Raw genomic sequence first — 18793 nt, forward strand, 5'->3', positions numbered from 1 at the left:
CTCAGGGTGTGAGGTAACAGAAGCTGAGGGCAGTGCCAGAGGGAAGCAGAGACAAGACAGAGGGAGAGCAGATCCTGGTTTCAGGCATTCCTGAAGCCTCTGCCTCACTGCCCTTCTCACCATGTGGTCGGCTGCACAAGCTTCCCTGGTCCCTCCTTCCAATCACATCTCCTTTGTGTCTAAGCCAGTGCAATTGTAAAACTATCACTTGCAACCCAAAGAGGCCTGACTAACTTAGTTGGCACCAAGGGGGGTGTCTGCAGGGGTAGCTGTGGGACCCATACTACCATTCCCTTGTGAACATGCCTTTGTGTCTTAGAGACACACACCTACCACGTACATGTACAAACTGGGTGGCAAGTGCCTCATTCGGTCAGACAGACACCGTGGTATGTATGCCTAGTTTGTGCCTGTAGTTGAAAAAATTGCTTATTTTCTGTTTCGGTCTTCCCTGAGTGTTTGCTTTTCTTTGCCTGCAATGATGCAGTGGCTTCTGTCTCACCCTGGATGTTTATAGACACACGTCTGGTCAGGCACACAGCACCTCCCGCCATCCTCCCGCCTCTTCACCACAGTTTCCTACCCTGCAGGCAAGGGAGGGTGACAAAACGTGACTGTTAAGACCATCAGAGGAGGCCAACAAAGTCCTGAGTGTCTGCCTGCAGTATGCAAGATTGAGACAAGCCCAGCTCCACCTTCCAGCCTCCCTCCTCTGTCCCTCTGCTCCCACCTGGACTCTGACCCTGACAGCTCTGTTGGGGGCTCCCTGGATAAGCGAGGGTATGAGAGAGGCCAGCCCACCAGAGAGACTCGGGCCACTGTCCGAGCTCTGACCAACTCACCTGCAGGTCAAAGAACTTGCTGTACCTCCGGTAGATGGTCTGGGAGGTGGAGTCAGACCAGGTCACATTGATTATGTATACCTGTGGGAAAAAGGTAAGAGCAGGTGAGCAAGGCTGGATTTCAAGCTGTCTGTGCCAGGCATCATGTAACATGACTGCAGGTGTTCCATATGGCAGGACCACTCTTTTTCTCATCTCATCTGTCCCTAGGGGCTAGCACAGTATCAGCTACCATGTAGATGCTACAATATATGTCTAAACACACACACACACACACACACACACACACACACACACACACACACACACCCCTAGAGAGATATTTCATCAAATGCCAACAATGATTATCTTAGGAAAGTAGGATCAGAATGAGTGGTTTTAATTTCCTTCTTTTTATTTGTATATATTTCATACAATAAACATAAAATTGAGGTCACTACATTTTTGTTTGTTTGTTTTTGAGACAGAGTCTCATTCTGTTGCCCAGGCTAGAGTGCAGTGGTGTGATCTCGGTTTACCGCAACCTCTGCCTCCCTGGTTCAAGCAATTCTCCTGGCTCAGCCTCCCAAGTAGCTGGGAATACAGGTGCCTGCCACCATGCCTGGCTAATTTTGGTATTTTTAGTAGAGACGGGGTTTCGCCATGTTGGCCAGGCTGGTCTCGAACTCCTGACCTCAGATGATCCACCTGCCTTGGCCTTCCAAAGTGCTGGGATTACAGGCATGAGCCACCACGCCTGGCCTTTTTAGATAGCTAATTTCCACTGGTTCACAAACTTTAGAGTGAATGAGACTCTATAAGAGGCCCTCTGAAATTGCAGGTGGACCCCGCTGTCTGAAATTCTGCAGACCTGGGTTTTGAGGGCTCGGATGTTTACCCTTTTAACAAACCCCAGCTTGTTTTGCTACTGTGGATCCTCAGAACTCACTCTGAAATGCCTTTCAGGAGACCAGAAGTGCTCAGAGATGTGTGATTCATCTCAGCATCCCTGTCTTTGCTCAGTGCCTGGCACAGAGCAGGTGCTCAGAAAACACTTTGCTATGTTGAACAAACACACTGGTCTTCTGGATGAGAAACGGATTTGAAGAAGAGGCGTTAGCACATGGGAGACTGGAAAAACTTTTCTCTTTGGGAGCCTCACAATGAAGGCATTTCAGGGCCAGGCTGTCACCCCGGTTCCCAAGTCTCCATCAGGCTCTGCCAGAGCTCATGCCACTCTGGAAGGCTGAATTGACTTAGGAATCCTTGGAGAAGGAGAGAAAGCCCCCAGTACACACAATCTGGCCTGCTCTTCCCACTATTTCTGTCCCTCCTGGGAAAGGCCTGAGTTAGAGGAATGGGTGCCCTCCCACAGCCTCAGGGCTTTTCTGTTGAACTTCTCCCTGGGAAGGACACCTGCAGGGGTGTCTCCAGGAGGACAGTTAAGGGAGGGCACTGATAAGACACAGTTGAGACCTCTGCCCCCCTTCCTCCCTCAGGAGAGAGGCAATGGCTGTAGGTCCTCAATGGTGGTTCCCAGGCCAGGGTGCCCTTTAGGATCACCTGGGGCCGGGGGCGGGCTTCATAAAAATTCAGACTCCGGGGTCTCTGCCTAGTCACTGTGTCCTGTAGGTCTGTAGGGGTGGGGCTGGGGGGACTCTACCAGTAAGAATAAAATAGCCAGTGAGGCCAGGGATCCGGGCCATGATGAGGAGGAACGTTAGCAAAGAGAAGTGGCATTTAGACACCTTGCCATCAGACTGGCCCACCTCCCAAGTGCCTGGAACAGGGTTTGCCACAGGCGTGGTGAGGCTTTGTGCTTGGCTGCTCAGGTGATACACAGGAAAATGAGCTGAATCCAGTCTCTTCTCCCTTCCTATCTCTATGACACAGAGGCAGCCTCATGCCATGGCGAGTTTTTTCTGAAACGCAACCAAGGAGAGGGCCATAAAGCCAAAGCAAACAGGCCTGAGTGCTGCCACCCAGAGATGGGGCATTTATGACATGTGGCCCTGATACAGAACATAAGGTAAAAGGCCACCCCTATCTTCATCAGCTCAAAATAGACTATTGGCTATTATTATAATAAATGGGGGTATGCTTTGCTTTACATCATATGTAAATAGGTATCACATGATACATTGTAAAACCATTTTGATAACTTAATGTTACCTAATGTTTAAGCAACTAAATGTAACTAGTTACCAGTACAGCATAAAGCATGTATATGCATTAGCTCATTTAATCTTCAGCCCAATGAGGTAGCTACCACTGTTATTCCCATATTGTACAAGAAGAAGGTGAGGCTCAGAGAAGCTAAGTAACTTGCCTGAAGTTACACAGCTAATAAATTACAGAGCAAAAGATTTGAACCCAGGTCTAGCTGAGTTCTAATACCTATGCTCTTAACTGAACTGGACTATCTCCCTGTACATAAATTTATCTAAACTGAACTACTTTGATCAGGACTGAATGACATTGTCTACCAAAAAGTATCTGAAACAAGTCTCAATCAGTTTAGAAAGTGTATTGCCAAGGTGAAGGACACACCTGCGACACAGCTTCAGGAGGTCCTGATGACATGTGCCCAAGGTGGATGGGGTACAGCCTGCGTTATACATTTTAGGGAAATACAATACATCAATCAATACATATAAGATTTACATTGGTTCCATCTGGAAGGGTGAGACAACTCTAAGTAGGGGACGAGGGGCTTCCAGGTCATAGGTGGATTTAAACATACTCTGATTGGCAATTGGTTGAAAGAGTTACTACCATTAGAAAGGAGTGTCTGGATTAAGATAAGGGTTTGTGGAGATCAAGGTTTTATCATGCAAATGAAGCCTCCAGGCAGCAGGCTTCAGAGAGAACAGATTGTAAATGTTTCTTATCAGATCTTAGGTCTGCATTGATATTGATGCTGCGGGAGTATAATGAATCATGTCTGATCCCCACTTCCTGTCATGGCCTGAACCAGTCTTTCAGGTTCAATGTTAGGGTGCCCGGGCTGAGGAGGGAGTACATTCAGATGGTTGCAGGGGGCCTTCAAATTTTATTTTTGGTTGACATCATCTTTTTTTTTTTTTTTTTTTTTTTTTTTTTTTTTTTTTGAGACGGAGTCTGTCTCTGTCGACCAGGTTGGAGTGCAGTGGCGTGATCTCGGCTCATTGTGACCTCCGCCTCCCGGGTTCACGCCATTCTCCTGCCTCAGCCTCCCAAGTAGCTGGGACTGCAGGCAACCGCCACCACGCCCGGCTAATTTTTTGTATGTTTTAGTAGAGACAGGGTTTCACCATGTTAGCCAGGATGGTCTTGATCTTCTCACCTCGTGATCTGCTTGCCTCAGCCTCCCAAAGTGCTGGGATTATAGGCATGAACCACCGCATCTGACCGGTTGACACCATCTTTTTAAATCAAGGTGTGGGTGGTCTGAGAAGCCTGCGGTGCTCTTGCTGAGGGAGTGCACCTTAGAGGAACATGCAGGAACAAAGGCGCCTTCCAAGAGCCTGAGACCAAGAAGACACAGAACTGGGGGCCCAGACAGAAGCAAATGGTTAGGAATGCTACAAAACCGACTGACGGCGAGGACCCCCTCAAACTCAATGCTGTGGGATTTTCCTGGGGGTTATAACCTACCCTGGTCCCCCTGCTGACTCCTAGCTCCATCTCCCCTCCCACCTGCATCTCTGCTTCCCCCAGGTCCTGGGGCAGGAGCAGAGGCTGAGCCCACACCAGGTGCTGTCTCTCTGACCTCCACCCCAGGAGCTAAATGTGAGGAGGGCCCAAGAGGCCAATCCGCCCCTGGAGAGAGGGCTGCACTCGCCTGCAGGACATTAGACATCAGCCTTTCTCCGGAACCAACCAAGCGGAGCCCAGGGGAAGGGCTTAACTGAGGCTTAACACACATCCTCCATCCCACTAGCAATTAGGCTTCCCTTCACCTCCCAGAGAGAATCAATCACAGGCTCACAGCCCCTGGCAGCTGGGAGGATCCAGGGAGACCTCTCCTTTAGCAGAGGAGAAACCCAGGGGCCAGGGTGGTGATTTGCCGAGGAAGGGGCATGGCCAGGTAGGAAGCAGCAGACTCTGGAGTCAGCCACATGTGGGTGCAGCACCCTCCTTATTGGCTGCAAGACCCCAGCCCAGCCGTTCAGGCCTTCAGACTCCTTCTCTATACAAAGGACACAACCCTCAGGGCTGCCAGTACTGATGAAAACATGGTTATCACTGGAGTGTGCTCACATCCATTGGTGGCAGAGCTGGGACAGGAACCCAGATGTCCCACTTCCCAGCCTAGCCTAGGACTACTCTGCACATGACCAGAGCATCCCCCCTCGGAAAAGTTCTTTGCCCTCTACTCTTCAGAAATGTTGAAAACTGGCAGGGCATGGTGGCTCATGCCTGTAATCCCAGCACTTTGGGAGGCCAAGGCAAGAGGACCACTTGAGCCCGGGAGTTTGAGACTGGCCTGGACAACACAGTGAGGCTCTGTCTCTATTTTAAAAATAAAAGGGCAGGGCGCAGTGGCTCATGCCTGTAATCCCAGCACTTTGGGAAGCCAAGGCAGGAGGATCGCTTGAGCCCAGGAGTTTGAGACTGGCCTGGACAACATAGTGAGGCTCTGTCTTTATTTTAAAAATAAAAATTGAAAATTCACACGAAGTCATCTCTGTTTAACCCTCGGCCTAAAACCATACTAAAGATACACCCCGCTGGAGAGCCAGCCAGAGGGAAGAGCTGACAGAGAGCTGTCCTTGTGGCCCTTGCCGGCCACAGCCACCTGGCTAGGATACAGCCACACTTCCCCCTAAAAAGCAGTTCTTTCCTTGTTTGGCAAAGGATTGTTCCTGCTAACATCTTGCACCCCACTTTCTATGCCCTGAGCAGCCGTGAATGTGACTCAGTGTGAAGGATGGGGAAGCGAGCCCCCATTCCCAGGTTCTCCCAAACTTCGGGGATTTGCCAGAGGCCCCCCAGCCTACCCCCCTGGACAGAGTCTAAATCTTGGGTTGAGGAAATAGCAAGAGACCTCCCTGGAGATAAGCCCAGAGATACGAGGACAATCTCCAGACCCCTCTCTCTCGTCTGCTTTCTTCCAAACCTTGGACATCCTAGATTATCACTCCAGACGGGTGATGGACACACAAAATTCCACCCCAGCCCATGCCTAGCTCCCAACCTCAACACCAGAGCTTCTTAAGTCTCCCTGAGCTGGCCTTGCCAGCACTGGAAACTTCAGAGAGAAACCGCAGAGAAAGAACAGGTGACAGGGAAGGGGGACAGGGCAGAGGTCATCCAAGAAAGCCAGCTCTGTTTACAAGCCTGCATCGGGGGCCCAGATAGACTCTCCTCCAGCCTCAGGAGCAGTCAAGATAACATTACCCGGCAGCTGGGTCTCAAGAAAAGTTTGGCAATTAAATATCCTGCTTCCAAACGCTTTACTTGGGGTTATGTTTCACGGGTGGAGTTTCTCTTCCTTCTGGATTTTAAAAACCCATGGATTGTATTTCCCCTGTCTCCAGCCATTTCAGGCAGATGGTAGGCGTCTATGAAGGCTCGCTAGAAGCTAGCAACTGCTTCCAGCTTCCCCTGGGTCAGTCCAGACTGAGGGGACCCAGGGGCTCAGGCCCTCCCACCATGCTCACTCTTGATGGAGGAGTGGAATCATCACCACAGACACCGCGTGGGAACTCTCGCTACACACCCAGCGCAACGCTCTGGCCCAACCAGTCCCACCCATCCAGAGGTCATCTTGGGCTGCCTTCTGTCTGCTCAGCTCACAAGGCCCACCAATGTCTGAGGTTTCCAAAATCGCCTTCCCAGTGGGTGCTTCTGTCCTCTATTAGCCTTGCTCCTTTCAACAAGAAAATGGCCTTGATGCAAACCAGACTTACAGCGCAGCTTCAGAGCACTGAGAATGAAGCCTAGCCCATTTCTGTGGAGGGATGTCCATGATTTGATCTGGTCTGGGACCAATTAGAAACTGCAAATACACAGCCCAACCATTCCTAGAAGGCCTAGGACCCGCCTTGTGTTTAATTAGAAAGTGCTTGTAAGTACCTGTTGCCCCCTTGGCTACAAAATGTACAATGAGAGGCAAGGAGTTAGGAGCTATGGAGGAAATTGCATATCTCCATGGTACTGTGGTCCCATTTACTGAGGAAGGCCTTACTTTCCCTGGACTCCTACCAGCTGCCCCTGGCCCCAGGCCCCAGGCCAAACAGAAACTCAATGGCAATCTTCCTTCACCTGCTCACATGACCATGGGGCTGGCATCAGCTGGCTGCACTAGGGCCATTGTATACAGTTGGGCAAGTTGTTCACTGCCCAGTGGTTGCCTGGTCAAGTGGACATGTAGGTGTGAAATCTAACCTATACTTCACACCCCAAACTGTGCACCCTGGCTCAGGACTGCAGCCACGCCGAGAAAAGTGTGCCTTATTCTAATGTACATGCGCCTTGTTCCCCTGGGTGGGCTGTCAATGCTCTCTAGGGTCCTCGAGGTCATACGATCTCTTCAAGACCCTCAGCTCTTTAACTTACCCAAATCTTCGGAGTCTGGGGATGCAGGGATAGCTAACATTTGGGACTGACTGCTAAAGCATATGGTCCCAGAAATCAAAATGAACACAATTGAGCAGCCAGAAAAAGGGAGTTCACGTGTGGGGACACGATCACCGCTCTGGCTTCCTGGTGGAGTTCATCATTGTCAGGCTCTTACCCAAGAAGATGCTGCCAGCCCGTCTAAGGTACTAATAGGCTCTAACCTTCTGTTCAAAGTGCCCCCATGTACAAGGTTCTATCATGGGGGGGTTGGTAAGAAAGAGGCACATATACTCCAAATTAGTACAGGCTGGTCCCCTAGATGCAGACCACCCAGCAGAGCAGAGGACTCCAGGGCTGCAGCTCCCCATGAGAGTGCCTACATCAAACGCCGGCCCAGAGCCCCATCTCCTCCCTGCTGTGGCCCACTGCACACCACCGGGAAGCAGTAAAGGCCCTGGTGTTAAAGACCCCTCTTTTTTTTCTTTTTTTTTTGAGACAGGGTCTGGCTCTGTCACCCGGGGTGGAGTGCAGTGGCGTGATCTCAGCTCACTGCAACCTCCGCCTCCTGGGTTTAAGCGATTCTCCTGCTTCAGCCTCCTGACTAGCTGGCATTGCAGGTGCCTGCCATCACACCTGGCTAATTTTTGTATTTTTAGTAGAGACAGGGTTTCACCATGTTGGCAGGCTGGTTTGTAACTCCTGGCCTCAAGTGATCCGCCCACCTCAGCCTCCCAAAGTGCTGGCATTACAGATGCGAGCTACCATGCCTGGCCTAAAGACCCCTCTTGACATGGCTGCACCCAGATAAAAATCTCCCCAGACTTCCGACATCTGATCTGGACCCCCACTAGCCTGGCGAGTCTGTGACCATCCCTTGTGGTGCTCATAGTATGCTTTCCACGATTAGTCAATTATTATATCTGCCTTCGTTTGCTAATTGTTGGCTCAGAACACCCAGCTTGACACAGGCTGTGTTGGTCTCTATTCAACACAGGTGAGTCTGTCTTCCTCCCAGGTCTCCCTATCCATGCAAACTATCTTCCTCTTCTCCCCCGAGGCTCACTAGGCCTGCCAGTCTGCTGGACACACTGAGATAATGACTGGCTGATCTAATGCCAATCAAATTCACTGGCTCTGAAATGCCAAAGAGGTGGCTAGTAGCAACACTTGGAGACTGTCCCCATTCCCAGAAGCAAATCCCTGGTGGCCTAGGAGCAGAATACAAACACATCTTTGCCAACCTAAAACCCTGCCAGCAAAATCAAGTTCAACAGCCTGTGGCCACTTGGCTAAGGTTTCTGAGCTCAGCCTGAGAATGATGAGGACCCTCAGGGTAGGGCCCTATTAAAATTCCAACCCCTCCTCTAGAGTGGGTGTTCATTCTTAGGGTGGGGAGAGAGGTGACGCTGCAGATTTGGGGAACAACCACCACTTAGAAGCCTGGATGTAGTGGAGGGTGACCTCCATGGTAGTACACACTCACGGGTTGACTATAAGGCTAATGACCAGGCAGCAGGACTTTTCTAGTCCTGAGACCATCTGACAACAGGACTTTGTATTCAGAATCAGTCATAGTAAATGCAGCAGAAGCGAACCCCAGAAGGGCTCTGGGAGTTGGAGGGGGTATAATGTGCTAGGAGAAGTTTCCTCCCAGAACCACACATCCACCAGTCGCCTCCAAAACACAGACGCTTCTACTGCAGATCTGGGCCAGATGGACCTTCTCTGGGGAAAAGGGTTTTTAAAAGAGACTCAGAGGAGGGCACAATGGCAAATGCCTCTACAGTAGGGAGCATCCTTCAAGAGTGTGTAGCAGGTACCCATCACACTCAGTGCCTGCCTTTGTTTGCAGGAATCATGGGTCTCCTTTCCTCCTTCCCTCCCTCCCTCCCTCCCTTCCTTCTTTTGAGAGAGAGTCTCGCTCTGTCATCCAGGCTGGAGTGCAGTGGCGCCATCTCAGATCACTGCAACCTCCACCTCCCAGGTTCAAGCGATTCTCCAGCCTCAGCCTCCTGAGTAGCTGGGATTACAGGCGTGTGTCACCACACTAGGCTTTTTTTTTTTTAGTATTTTAGTAGAGACGAGTTTTACCATGGGTGGCCAGGCTGGTCTTGAACTCCTGATCTCAGGTGATCCACCCGCCTCAGCCTCCCAAAGTGCTGGGATTACAGGCATGAGCCACCTCATCCGGCCCCACTATTTATTTAAATGGGAGGGTAATGAGTAGGTGAGAGGGTCTGGAGGAAGCCTCCCTACTGCTGGAGCCTCTACTTATTACCCTGCAGAATGAAGATCACAGTAGTTACCTTTTGGAGGCTCTTGTGAGGATTCAGGGAGCTGACTCTGTGTCTCCTTGTTAGAATGGAAGCCGCCTGAAGGTGGATCGTGGCATGCTAGTGCCCAGCACCACACTTGACACCTAAGAGATGCTCACTTACTGTTCCCTTCATCAGTGAAAGAACAAAGCAACCAACAAATATCCAGTGAGTGCTGACCTCGCGCCTGGTTTAGAGACAAGCTAAAGAGAAGATGAGGCAAAGCATCCAACCTCCAGGCCCTCACAGCCCAGCAGGGGCAGTGGGACTCACACTGACAAATCACGGAGGGACAGTGCAAGATGAGTAATGGAGTGCCGAGAAGTGAGCCTCAGAAGGGACCAGAGGCCGTCTTGGCTTCACACAGGAGGAAGATGACTTCAAATTCAAATCTATCCACTTGATGGATTTGAATTTCAATCCATACATGTCCCTGCTATGTGGGCTTAGGCAAGTGTCTTAGACCCTCTGAGTGAGGGTTTCCTTTGCTGCGAAGTGTGGTTTCTAACGGGAGTGTCTCGTTAAATGTGGTGATACGCATGGGGCACCCAGCACAGGGCCTAGCAATGTGCAAAGTGGCCCAATGAATGTGGGCTATTTAGACACTCAGGAAGTGAACTGACTTCTTCCCATTTGCCGTGAGACTTGGATCATGACGCTATGACTAGAAATAGGAGGGGAGCAGGAAGTAGGGCACAGGGACACGGACATACACACAACACACACAACACACACACACAGACACACACATACAGGGACACAGACACACACAGGGACACATACACACAGAAACATGGACACACACACACGGAGACACACACGGACACAGGCGCATGCACACACACACACACACACGGCAGTGGTGGAACCACTACTAATACCAAGGCAAGCCTGGGAGAGCAGAGGAGCAAAAAATAGCTCTGCTGCCCAGGGCTGGGAAAACAATGACGGTCCCCAGGAGCGTCCGCTGAAAGGATGAACGTGCTGTGGTTGGCCCCTCTGGGGCTGGACGCTTTTTCTTTTCTTCATGTTTCCTGGAGGGGAAATGAGTGTATAAACTAGGAACTCCCAGGATTCACAATCCTACATGGACCTTTCAAAAGTTAGGCAGTCACAGCTCTGTCCTTACAGCCCCCAGAACGAGAAGAAAAACAGTCCAAAGAGTCAGCTCTGCCAAACCTTCTTACACGCACAATGGGATTGATTGATCAGGAGTAAAAGAAACACTAATGGTTATGCCAATGTATTGAGTACTGACTATGTTCCAGGCATTGCTAAGCACTTTGTTCGAATTATCTCACTTACTCTTTACAATAGTCCTATGAGAAAAGTGTTGTTATCGTCTCCAGTTCATAAGTGAAGAGACTAGGGCCCAGAGAGGTAACTGGTCTACCCGAGGTCATCATATTTGTAACAAGTAATGAAGCTCAGATTCAAATGCAGCCATTCACTCTATATCCTGAACTCTTTGTCTTCTTTAATAACGACAGCAGACTGCCTGGAGCAAGACAGAGTCCCTGCCACAAGATTTGCCTTGGTGGCTCAATTAGCTCTGTCAGTTGGTGACAGAGACAATGATCTATCTGTCAATACTGAGGCCGCCCATGAGGCAGGTGGCTAGGGATCCTTGCGGGGATCAGCACTCTATTTTGCATAGTTTAAAATCAATCAGATCAATTTCATGAAAAGTTATTATTCTCTCTGAGCCTCCATACCCCATAAAATAAACACATAAAATAGTGTTAAGAATACCTGCCTCACAGTGAAGATTAATGAGAACACAAGAACAACCACAGTGCCTTGGACACTGTAGGCGCTTAATAAATGTGACTTCCCTTCCCCTGCAAAGTGCCTAGCACAGTCTTTTGCACTTGATGAATTTTAGTCTCTTCCCCTAGAAGATTCTGGGACACCAATAAGTGCTGGGCCTGGAAAGGAGCCCACTTTGCAATCACAGAGTTCTGGGCATGTCACCACTGGGACATTCTCCAGAGTACCTGAGAGCATGCGGTTGGACCTTTGTACCTTCCTCCTTCCAATCCTGCCACCACCCTCTGGTCCCAAGTCAGCTTGGCAGAGCAAACAAGTCTGATCACCTCGAGCCAGCAGGCACTCCAATGGAGAGGCCCAGCAGTGGGCAGTGGACATCTTGGGTAATGCCCAGGAGCCCAGAGAGGGCGATGGTGTGCCTAGGCTGAGGTGATAAGGCTAACCTTGCAATGGAAATCAGGGGGAAAAGCTCAATGCTCCCGGACATTCAGGAGCCAGAGTCCTAGAAATTAAACAAATATATCCTCTCCTGAGCCATCAAAAAAATGACACTCCTGGGCTTCCAAGGGGCTTGGAAACAACCCAGTGGGTCTAGGAAAGGGTCAGAAAAGGGGATTCTCATTCCACACACTCCCAAATCAATGACTGACCCAGGCCTACTGACCCCGACACACACATCCTGAAAATGTGCCCCACTCCATCGTCACACCCTGGAGAGAATGGCAAAGGTTAACACACACAGCTTGGTTTCCTTTTCCTGGGAAACACAGCAGTCAGAGGCCAGCAGCCGCCTCCACACACAGCCTGCAGGGGAAATGACCCCTGGGCTTCCTCCCCACCATCTGACACACTCACACCTTCCTCTCTGCTGTGCTCAGCAAAGCTCAACTTTTGACACAAGGCAAATAGCTGTCATTAGAAATTTCGTTGCTTGAGAGAGACAAGAACAATCATTTTGGAGAGCTTTTCGGCAATTTCTGTCGCCAAACTTGCATTCCCTTTGACTCAGCAATTTGACCGCTAAGAATTTATCCACACAATTGTGTGTATGCATGTATGTGTGTGTATATATGTGTGTGTGTATGTATATAAAGATAAGGAATATTGAATGTCTATTGATAAAAAAAGGTCAAATAAATTATGGTTCATATACCTACTAAAGATAAGGTGGACTTTTCTATATCATTATGGGAAAAGGTTTATAGTATCTTGAGAAAAGAAAAAAAGATTATAATGCTATGTATACCATATGATTAAATCTATCTGGGGGATGGATTGTATGGGGGGAAGTTTGCATATGTGTGTGTCTATGCACATTAAAAAGAAAAAAATACAACAAATTGATAATCATGGTTATTTGCATGGAATGAGAGAGAGGAGAAATGGGAACAGTTTTGCTTTCTACTTTATAGATTTCTTTTTTTCTTTTTCTTTTTAGAGACAGAGTCTCGCTCTCTTGCCCAGGCTGGAGTGCAGTGGCACAATCATAGCTCAATGCAGCCCTGACCTCCTGGGCTCAAGAAGTCCTCCCCCCTCAGCCTCCCCAGTAGCTGGGACTATCAGCATGTGCCACCATGCTTGGATAATTTTTTAATTTTTTTGTAGAGATGGGGTCTTGCTATGTTGCCCAGGCTGGTCTCAAACTCTAGGCCTCAAGCAATCCTCCTGCCTCAGCCTCCCAAAGTACTGGGATTACAGTACTGGGCCACCGTGCCTGGCCAACATTTCTATATTATTTCATTTCTTTTGAACATGTATAGCTTTCATAATCTCCATCTTAGAAAGTAACTGAGTCCTCTCAGCCAGTCCTCTGGCTCATGCCAGCTCCTGGATGTTGTGCTGACATCCAGCATTTGCTCATTCTTGTGGGGCTGTAGGGAATTTCAGGTTCAATGCTGAGCTCTTGAAGCCAAGGTCTACAACGCTGGCTGTACATTACAATCACCTGGGGTGCCTTAAAAACACTACAGGATTTAAATCAGAATCTTGGAAGGTGGGGTAGGCACTGATAATTTTAAGAGCTCCCCAGGTGGGTCTACGGGTTGTTCCAGGGTTGAGAACCACTAAGCTGAACCAACATCAAAAAGACCACTGGACTAGCTAAAAAAACCAAAAAAACAAAAAAAACACACCCTTTTAATAGAAAGCAATATTATAGAGTAATTTGTACTACTAAGAGTCAGCTCTGCCTTTAAGATACCTAGTTAGGGAGTTTGTACTGGGTGCTTTTTCTCAAAGTTCTGCTTCCAGTTTTGGAATTCATCAGCTCAAAGTGGGGAAAGCAAACAAGGAGACTCGGGTTCCTTCGTTCTGAGCTGTGGCTGTGCTGGGGCTTTCTTTGGCAGCCTGTGCCCACCCCATGTCTGCAGGCCTTCATCAGCGACTAAGGGGTCAGAGTCCAGCCCTTCTCGGCTCCAGGAGGAACAGCTGAGAGAATTAGAAGCACTCAGCCCAGAGGAGGTATTTAAGAGACATACGATAGCTGGTTTCAAATATTTAAAGGACTGTCAAAATGTGAAGTTCAACTCCAGTTGTCCCTAAAGGAAGGCAGTGGATAACGAGTGCCAGCGATGGGGAAGCAGGTCTCTGCCCAACATCAGGAAGAATTTTCTAATCATCAGAGTTGTCCAAGGATGGAAGGGGCTGTCTTGTGAAGTAATGGGATGGCTGGGGCAAGGGACGAGTGACCACCTGTGACTGTGATGCTGGTAGATCCCCTCCCACTCAGCCCTCCAACTCCATGAGGCCAGAGACACTTACAAAGTCTTAAGCAAAATCCACTGGGAATGTTTCTTTTAACCAAAAGAAGCTTTCAAATAATAGTCTGAGCTCTGGCTAAGTGTCAGGCACTGCGCTAGGTGCTAGAAATGAAGGCAGTAAGCTACACAGGATCTGTTGTCATGGAGCTTATATGGGAGGCAACAGACAACATGTCAGACCATTTCTGACGGCCCCAATAAAATGGGGTGGTGACTGAAACTGCAGGGAGGCAGCTGCTTTAGATTGACAGGGGAGGCCTCCCTGGAGTGAGGATGTTTGAGCTGAGACCCAAATGCAGAAGGCAAAGTGCGGCAGGCCAACTGGGGCGGTGGGGGGCTCTTCAGTTTGACTCAGTACAAAATGAGAAGGACCTCAGATCACACACAAAAATTAACTTGAAATAGATGAGAGACCTAAATGCGAGAGAGAAAACTATTAAAGTCTTAGAAAAAACATAGCACAAATCTCCATGACCTTGAATTAGTCAAGGGTTTCTAAGACATGACACCAAAACCACAGCTCAAAGACAAATAAACAAACTGGACTTCATCAAAATAAAAAACTTTTGTGTTTCAAAAGACATCAGCAAGAAAGTAAAAGGAGAATCCCCAGAATGGGGGAAAATATTTTCAAGTCATTTGCAAATATTCTAGACAAAGGACTTATATCTGGAACATATAAAGAACTCTTAGAAATTGTGGTATATATATGTATAATATATACAGTATATATATGTATAATATATACAGTGTATATATTATACACTATATGTATTTATATATAATATACACACACATATACAGTGTATAATATATATACTATATATATTATATATATAATATACACACACACACAGTGGAATATTATTCAATTTTAACAAAAGATATCCTGCCATTTGACAACATGAATGAACCTGGAGGACATTATGCTAAGTGAACTAAGCCAGATACAGAAAGAAAAATACTGGGCCAGGCGCGGTGGCTCATGCCTCTAATCCCAGCACTTGGGGAGGCCGAGGCAGGCGGATCACGGAGTCAGGAGTTCGAGACCAGCCTGACCAACATGGTGAAACCCCGACTCTACTAAAAATACAAGAAGTAGCTGGGTGTGGTGGCACACGCCTGTAATCCCAGCTACTCAGGAGGCTGAGGCAGGACAATCGCTTGAACCTGGGAGACGGAGGTTGCGGTGAGCTGAGATCATGCCATTGTACTCCAGCCTGGGCAACACAGCGAGACTCCATCTCAAAAAAAAAAAAAAAAAGAAAAAGAAAAAGAAAAATACTGTATAATCTCATATATGGATTCTAGAGCCAAATATATAGAAGCAGAGAAGAGAAGGGTGGTGACAGGGGTGAGGAGGTAGGGAAAATGGCAGATGTTGGTCAAAGGATACAAATTTGCAGTATGTAGAGTGAATATGTCTGGACATCTAAGGTACAGCCTGAGGACTACCATCACTAATACCGTATTGCATGCAAGAAGTATGCCCAGAGAGTAGATTTTAGTGCTCACACCACACACACACAAAATAAAGAACTACGTAAGGTGATGGATGTGGTCATTTGCTTGACTGTAGTCATCATTTCATTATGTATTGTGTATTAAAACATCATGTCATAGACTTGAAATACATGCAACTTTTATTTAAAAAGAACTCTTACAACTCAATAATAAAAATATGTAATCCAATTTTAAAATGGGCAAAGGATCCGAATAGATTTTTCTCCAAAGAGGAGGTACAAATGGCCAATAAGCACATGAAAAGATGCTCAAAGTCATTAGCAATTAGGCAAATGTAAATCAAATCACAGTGAAATATCATTTCACATGCACTGGGATGGCTATAATCAAACTCGCAGATAATAAGTGATGGTGAGGATGTAGAGAAATTCACACGTGCATACAGCGTGGGTAGGAATGTAAAATAGTGCAGCCACCTTGGAAAACAGTCTATCAGCTCCTCAGATGGTTAAACGTAGCGTCACCGGATGACTCAGCAATTCTATTCTGAGGCATCTACCCAAGAGAAATGAAAACTTACATCCACACAAAAACTTGTATGCAAATGTTTGTAGCAGCATTATATTATAAAATATATACATTATGTAATGTTATGTAATAACTAAAACATGAAAATAACTCAAATGTCCACCACATGAGGAATGAACAAATAAAATGTGACTTATCTATACAATAGAATATTATTCTTTTTTTTGAGACAGAGTCTTGCTCTGTCGTCCAGGCTGGAGTACAGTGGCGCCATCACTGCAACCTCCACCTCCCTGGTTCAAGCAATTCCTCTGCCTCAGCCTCCTGACTAGCTGGGATTACAGGTGTGTGCCAACACACCCGGCTAATTTTTTTTTTTTTTTTTTTTTGTATTTTTAGTAGAGATGGGGTTTCACCATGTTGGCCAGACTGATCTTGAACTCTTGACCTCAGACAATCTGCCCACCTCCCAAAGTGTTGGGATTACAGGTGTGAGCCACCATGCCCGGCCTATTCTTTTTTTTTTTTAACTTTTATTTTAGGTTCAGGGGTATATGTGAAGGTTTGTTATACAGGTAAACTTACGTCGTGGGGGTTTGTTGTATAGATTATTTCATCACCCAGGTATAAAGCCCAGTACCCGACAGTTGTCTTTTCTGCTCCTCTCCCTCCTCCACCCTCCACCCTCAAGTAGGCCCCAGTGTCTGTTGTTTCTATCTTTGTGTTCATAAGTTCTTGTGCTCTGTCACCCAGGCTGGAGTGCAGTGGTGCCATCTCGGCGCACTGCAACCTCTGCCTCCCAGGTTCAAGCAATTCTCCTGCCTCAGCCTCCCAAGTAGCTGGGATCACAGATGTGCACCACCACACCTGGCTAATTTTTGTATTTTTAGTAGAGACATGGTTTTGCCATGTTAGCCAGGCTGGTCTTGAACTCCTGGCCTCATGTGATCTGCCTGCCTTGGCCTCCCAAAGTGCTGGGATTACAGGCGTGAGCCACCATGCCTTACCTGTGTTCATAGGTTCTTATCATTTAGCTTCCACTTACAAGTGAGAACACGTGGTATTTGGTTTTCTGTTCCTGTGTTATGGAGTATTATTCAGTTATAAAAAAGAATGAAGTTCTGATACATGCTACAACATGGATGAATCTCGAAAACATTATGCTGAGTGAAAGAAGCCAGACACAAGCAACCACACATTATATGATTCCATTTATATGAAATGTCCAGAAAAGGCAAACATATATAGGGAGAAAGTAGATTTGTGGTTGCCGAGAGCTGTGGGGTGGGTGGGTGGCTGTCAGGGATAAGGAGACTGCTAATGGGGCCTCTTTCTGGGATGATGAAAATGTTCAAAAATGACTGTGGTTGAGAGTTGCACTATCTGTGAATGAACTAAAAACCATTTAATTGTACACTTCAAATGGTTGCATCGTATGATATGAATTCCATTTCAGCAAAGCTATTGTTTAAAAAGTTAGAAGGGAGACAATGTACCTCTTGGTTAAGGGGTTCTTGTCAGAAAGAACTCTATTTCTCCATCTTCTCAGCCTGTCTAATTCCTGCAACAGCCAATCAAGACCCACCACCTCCTAGAAATCTCCCTGGGCTGCCTCAGCCCTGGTGCTCCCTCTGCCCCCTCCTCCGGTGCACAGCATGCTTGTGTGGGTAGACGCCATGCTATGTCCATTAATCTTGGGGAAATGTATGCTGGACCTCTGCAATCATCTCTGCAGTGATCACATTGCCCATCACCAACTCTGGCACACAGCAGCAGCTGTGCCTGGCTGGTTAAGGAGAAAGGCTGACTTTAAGAGAACACACCTGGTTCCCCAGGCTCAGCAACAAAGAAACCGGCTCTTTAACACTGAGAATTGGAAAGAACTGATTCCTAAAATATCCTGCTCTCTTTGCCTGGAGAGATCACTGGCCCCGGTAGACCCTGATGTGCAGGAAAAATTTCCCAATCATGCGGCAAAACGGGGAACGCCATCAGCTCCTGTTTGGCCTCCAGGATAGAGAAACTGCACTTAAAATCCACTAACCCTGTTCTGACACTGGAAGATCCTATGGCTAGGTGAAATCGGCTCACCTTCTCTGGAAACACATTTCTCCCCTAGTTCCCAGTCCTGACTGTGGGTTTGGGCCAGCCTTCTCCCATGTGATCTCACCCACCCTCCACCCCTTCTCCAGACCTCACTGGGTCCCCCTCTACTCACAGTTCTCCCCTTCTCTGAAACCTTTACAAGGCACCTGCAACCATAGTGCCCACTGCAGCACTGGAGACTCAGATGGCCAATTTCATGCCTGACCGTTCCCCCAACCCATTCCCAGAATCATTCTCGACTGGATTACAAAGTCCTTGGAAGCAAATATTTGATCCGGGCTTCCTTTGTTTTCTCTACAACGTCTAATGACTTGGTAGATCCTCAGTAAAGCCATGTTACTTGTCTGATAAAATTCAGTCCAGTCCCGTCAAGAAGAATTGGGCGCTTATTACTCGCTGGGCTCTGTGCTAGACACTGGCAACACAAAGTCAAATAAAACACAGCTCCAGTCCCAGGGAGCTCTGGTGTGGTGAGAAAGAGCAG

General features: G+C 47.8%; 1 protein-coding gene across 3 annotated transcripts in view; it reads right to left on the reverse strand.

Moving 5' to 3' along the window:
* Positions 1-18793, reverse strand: part of SH3PXD2A (SH3 and PX domains 2A) — a 261615-nt gene that overhangs the window by 206011 nt on the left and 36811 nt on the right. For all 3 annotated transcript variants that reach the window (XM_034931423.4, XM_034931425.4, XM_034931424.3), the window contains exon 2: positions 843-923. In XM_034931423.4, the coding sequence (XP_034787314.1) occupies positions 843-923 (81 nt within the window). The remainder of the gene's footprint in view (positions 1-842; positions 924-18793) is intronic.

The sequence above is a fragment of the Pan paniscus genome, chromosome 8, assembly GCF_029289425.2.
Source record: "Pan paniscus chromosome 8, NHGRI_mPanPan1-v2.0_pri, whole genome shotgun sequence".
NCBI lineage: Eukaryota > Metazoa > Chordata > Mammalia > Primates > Hominidae > Pan > Pan paniscus.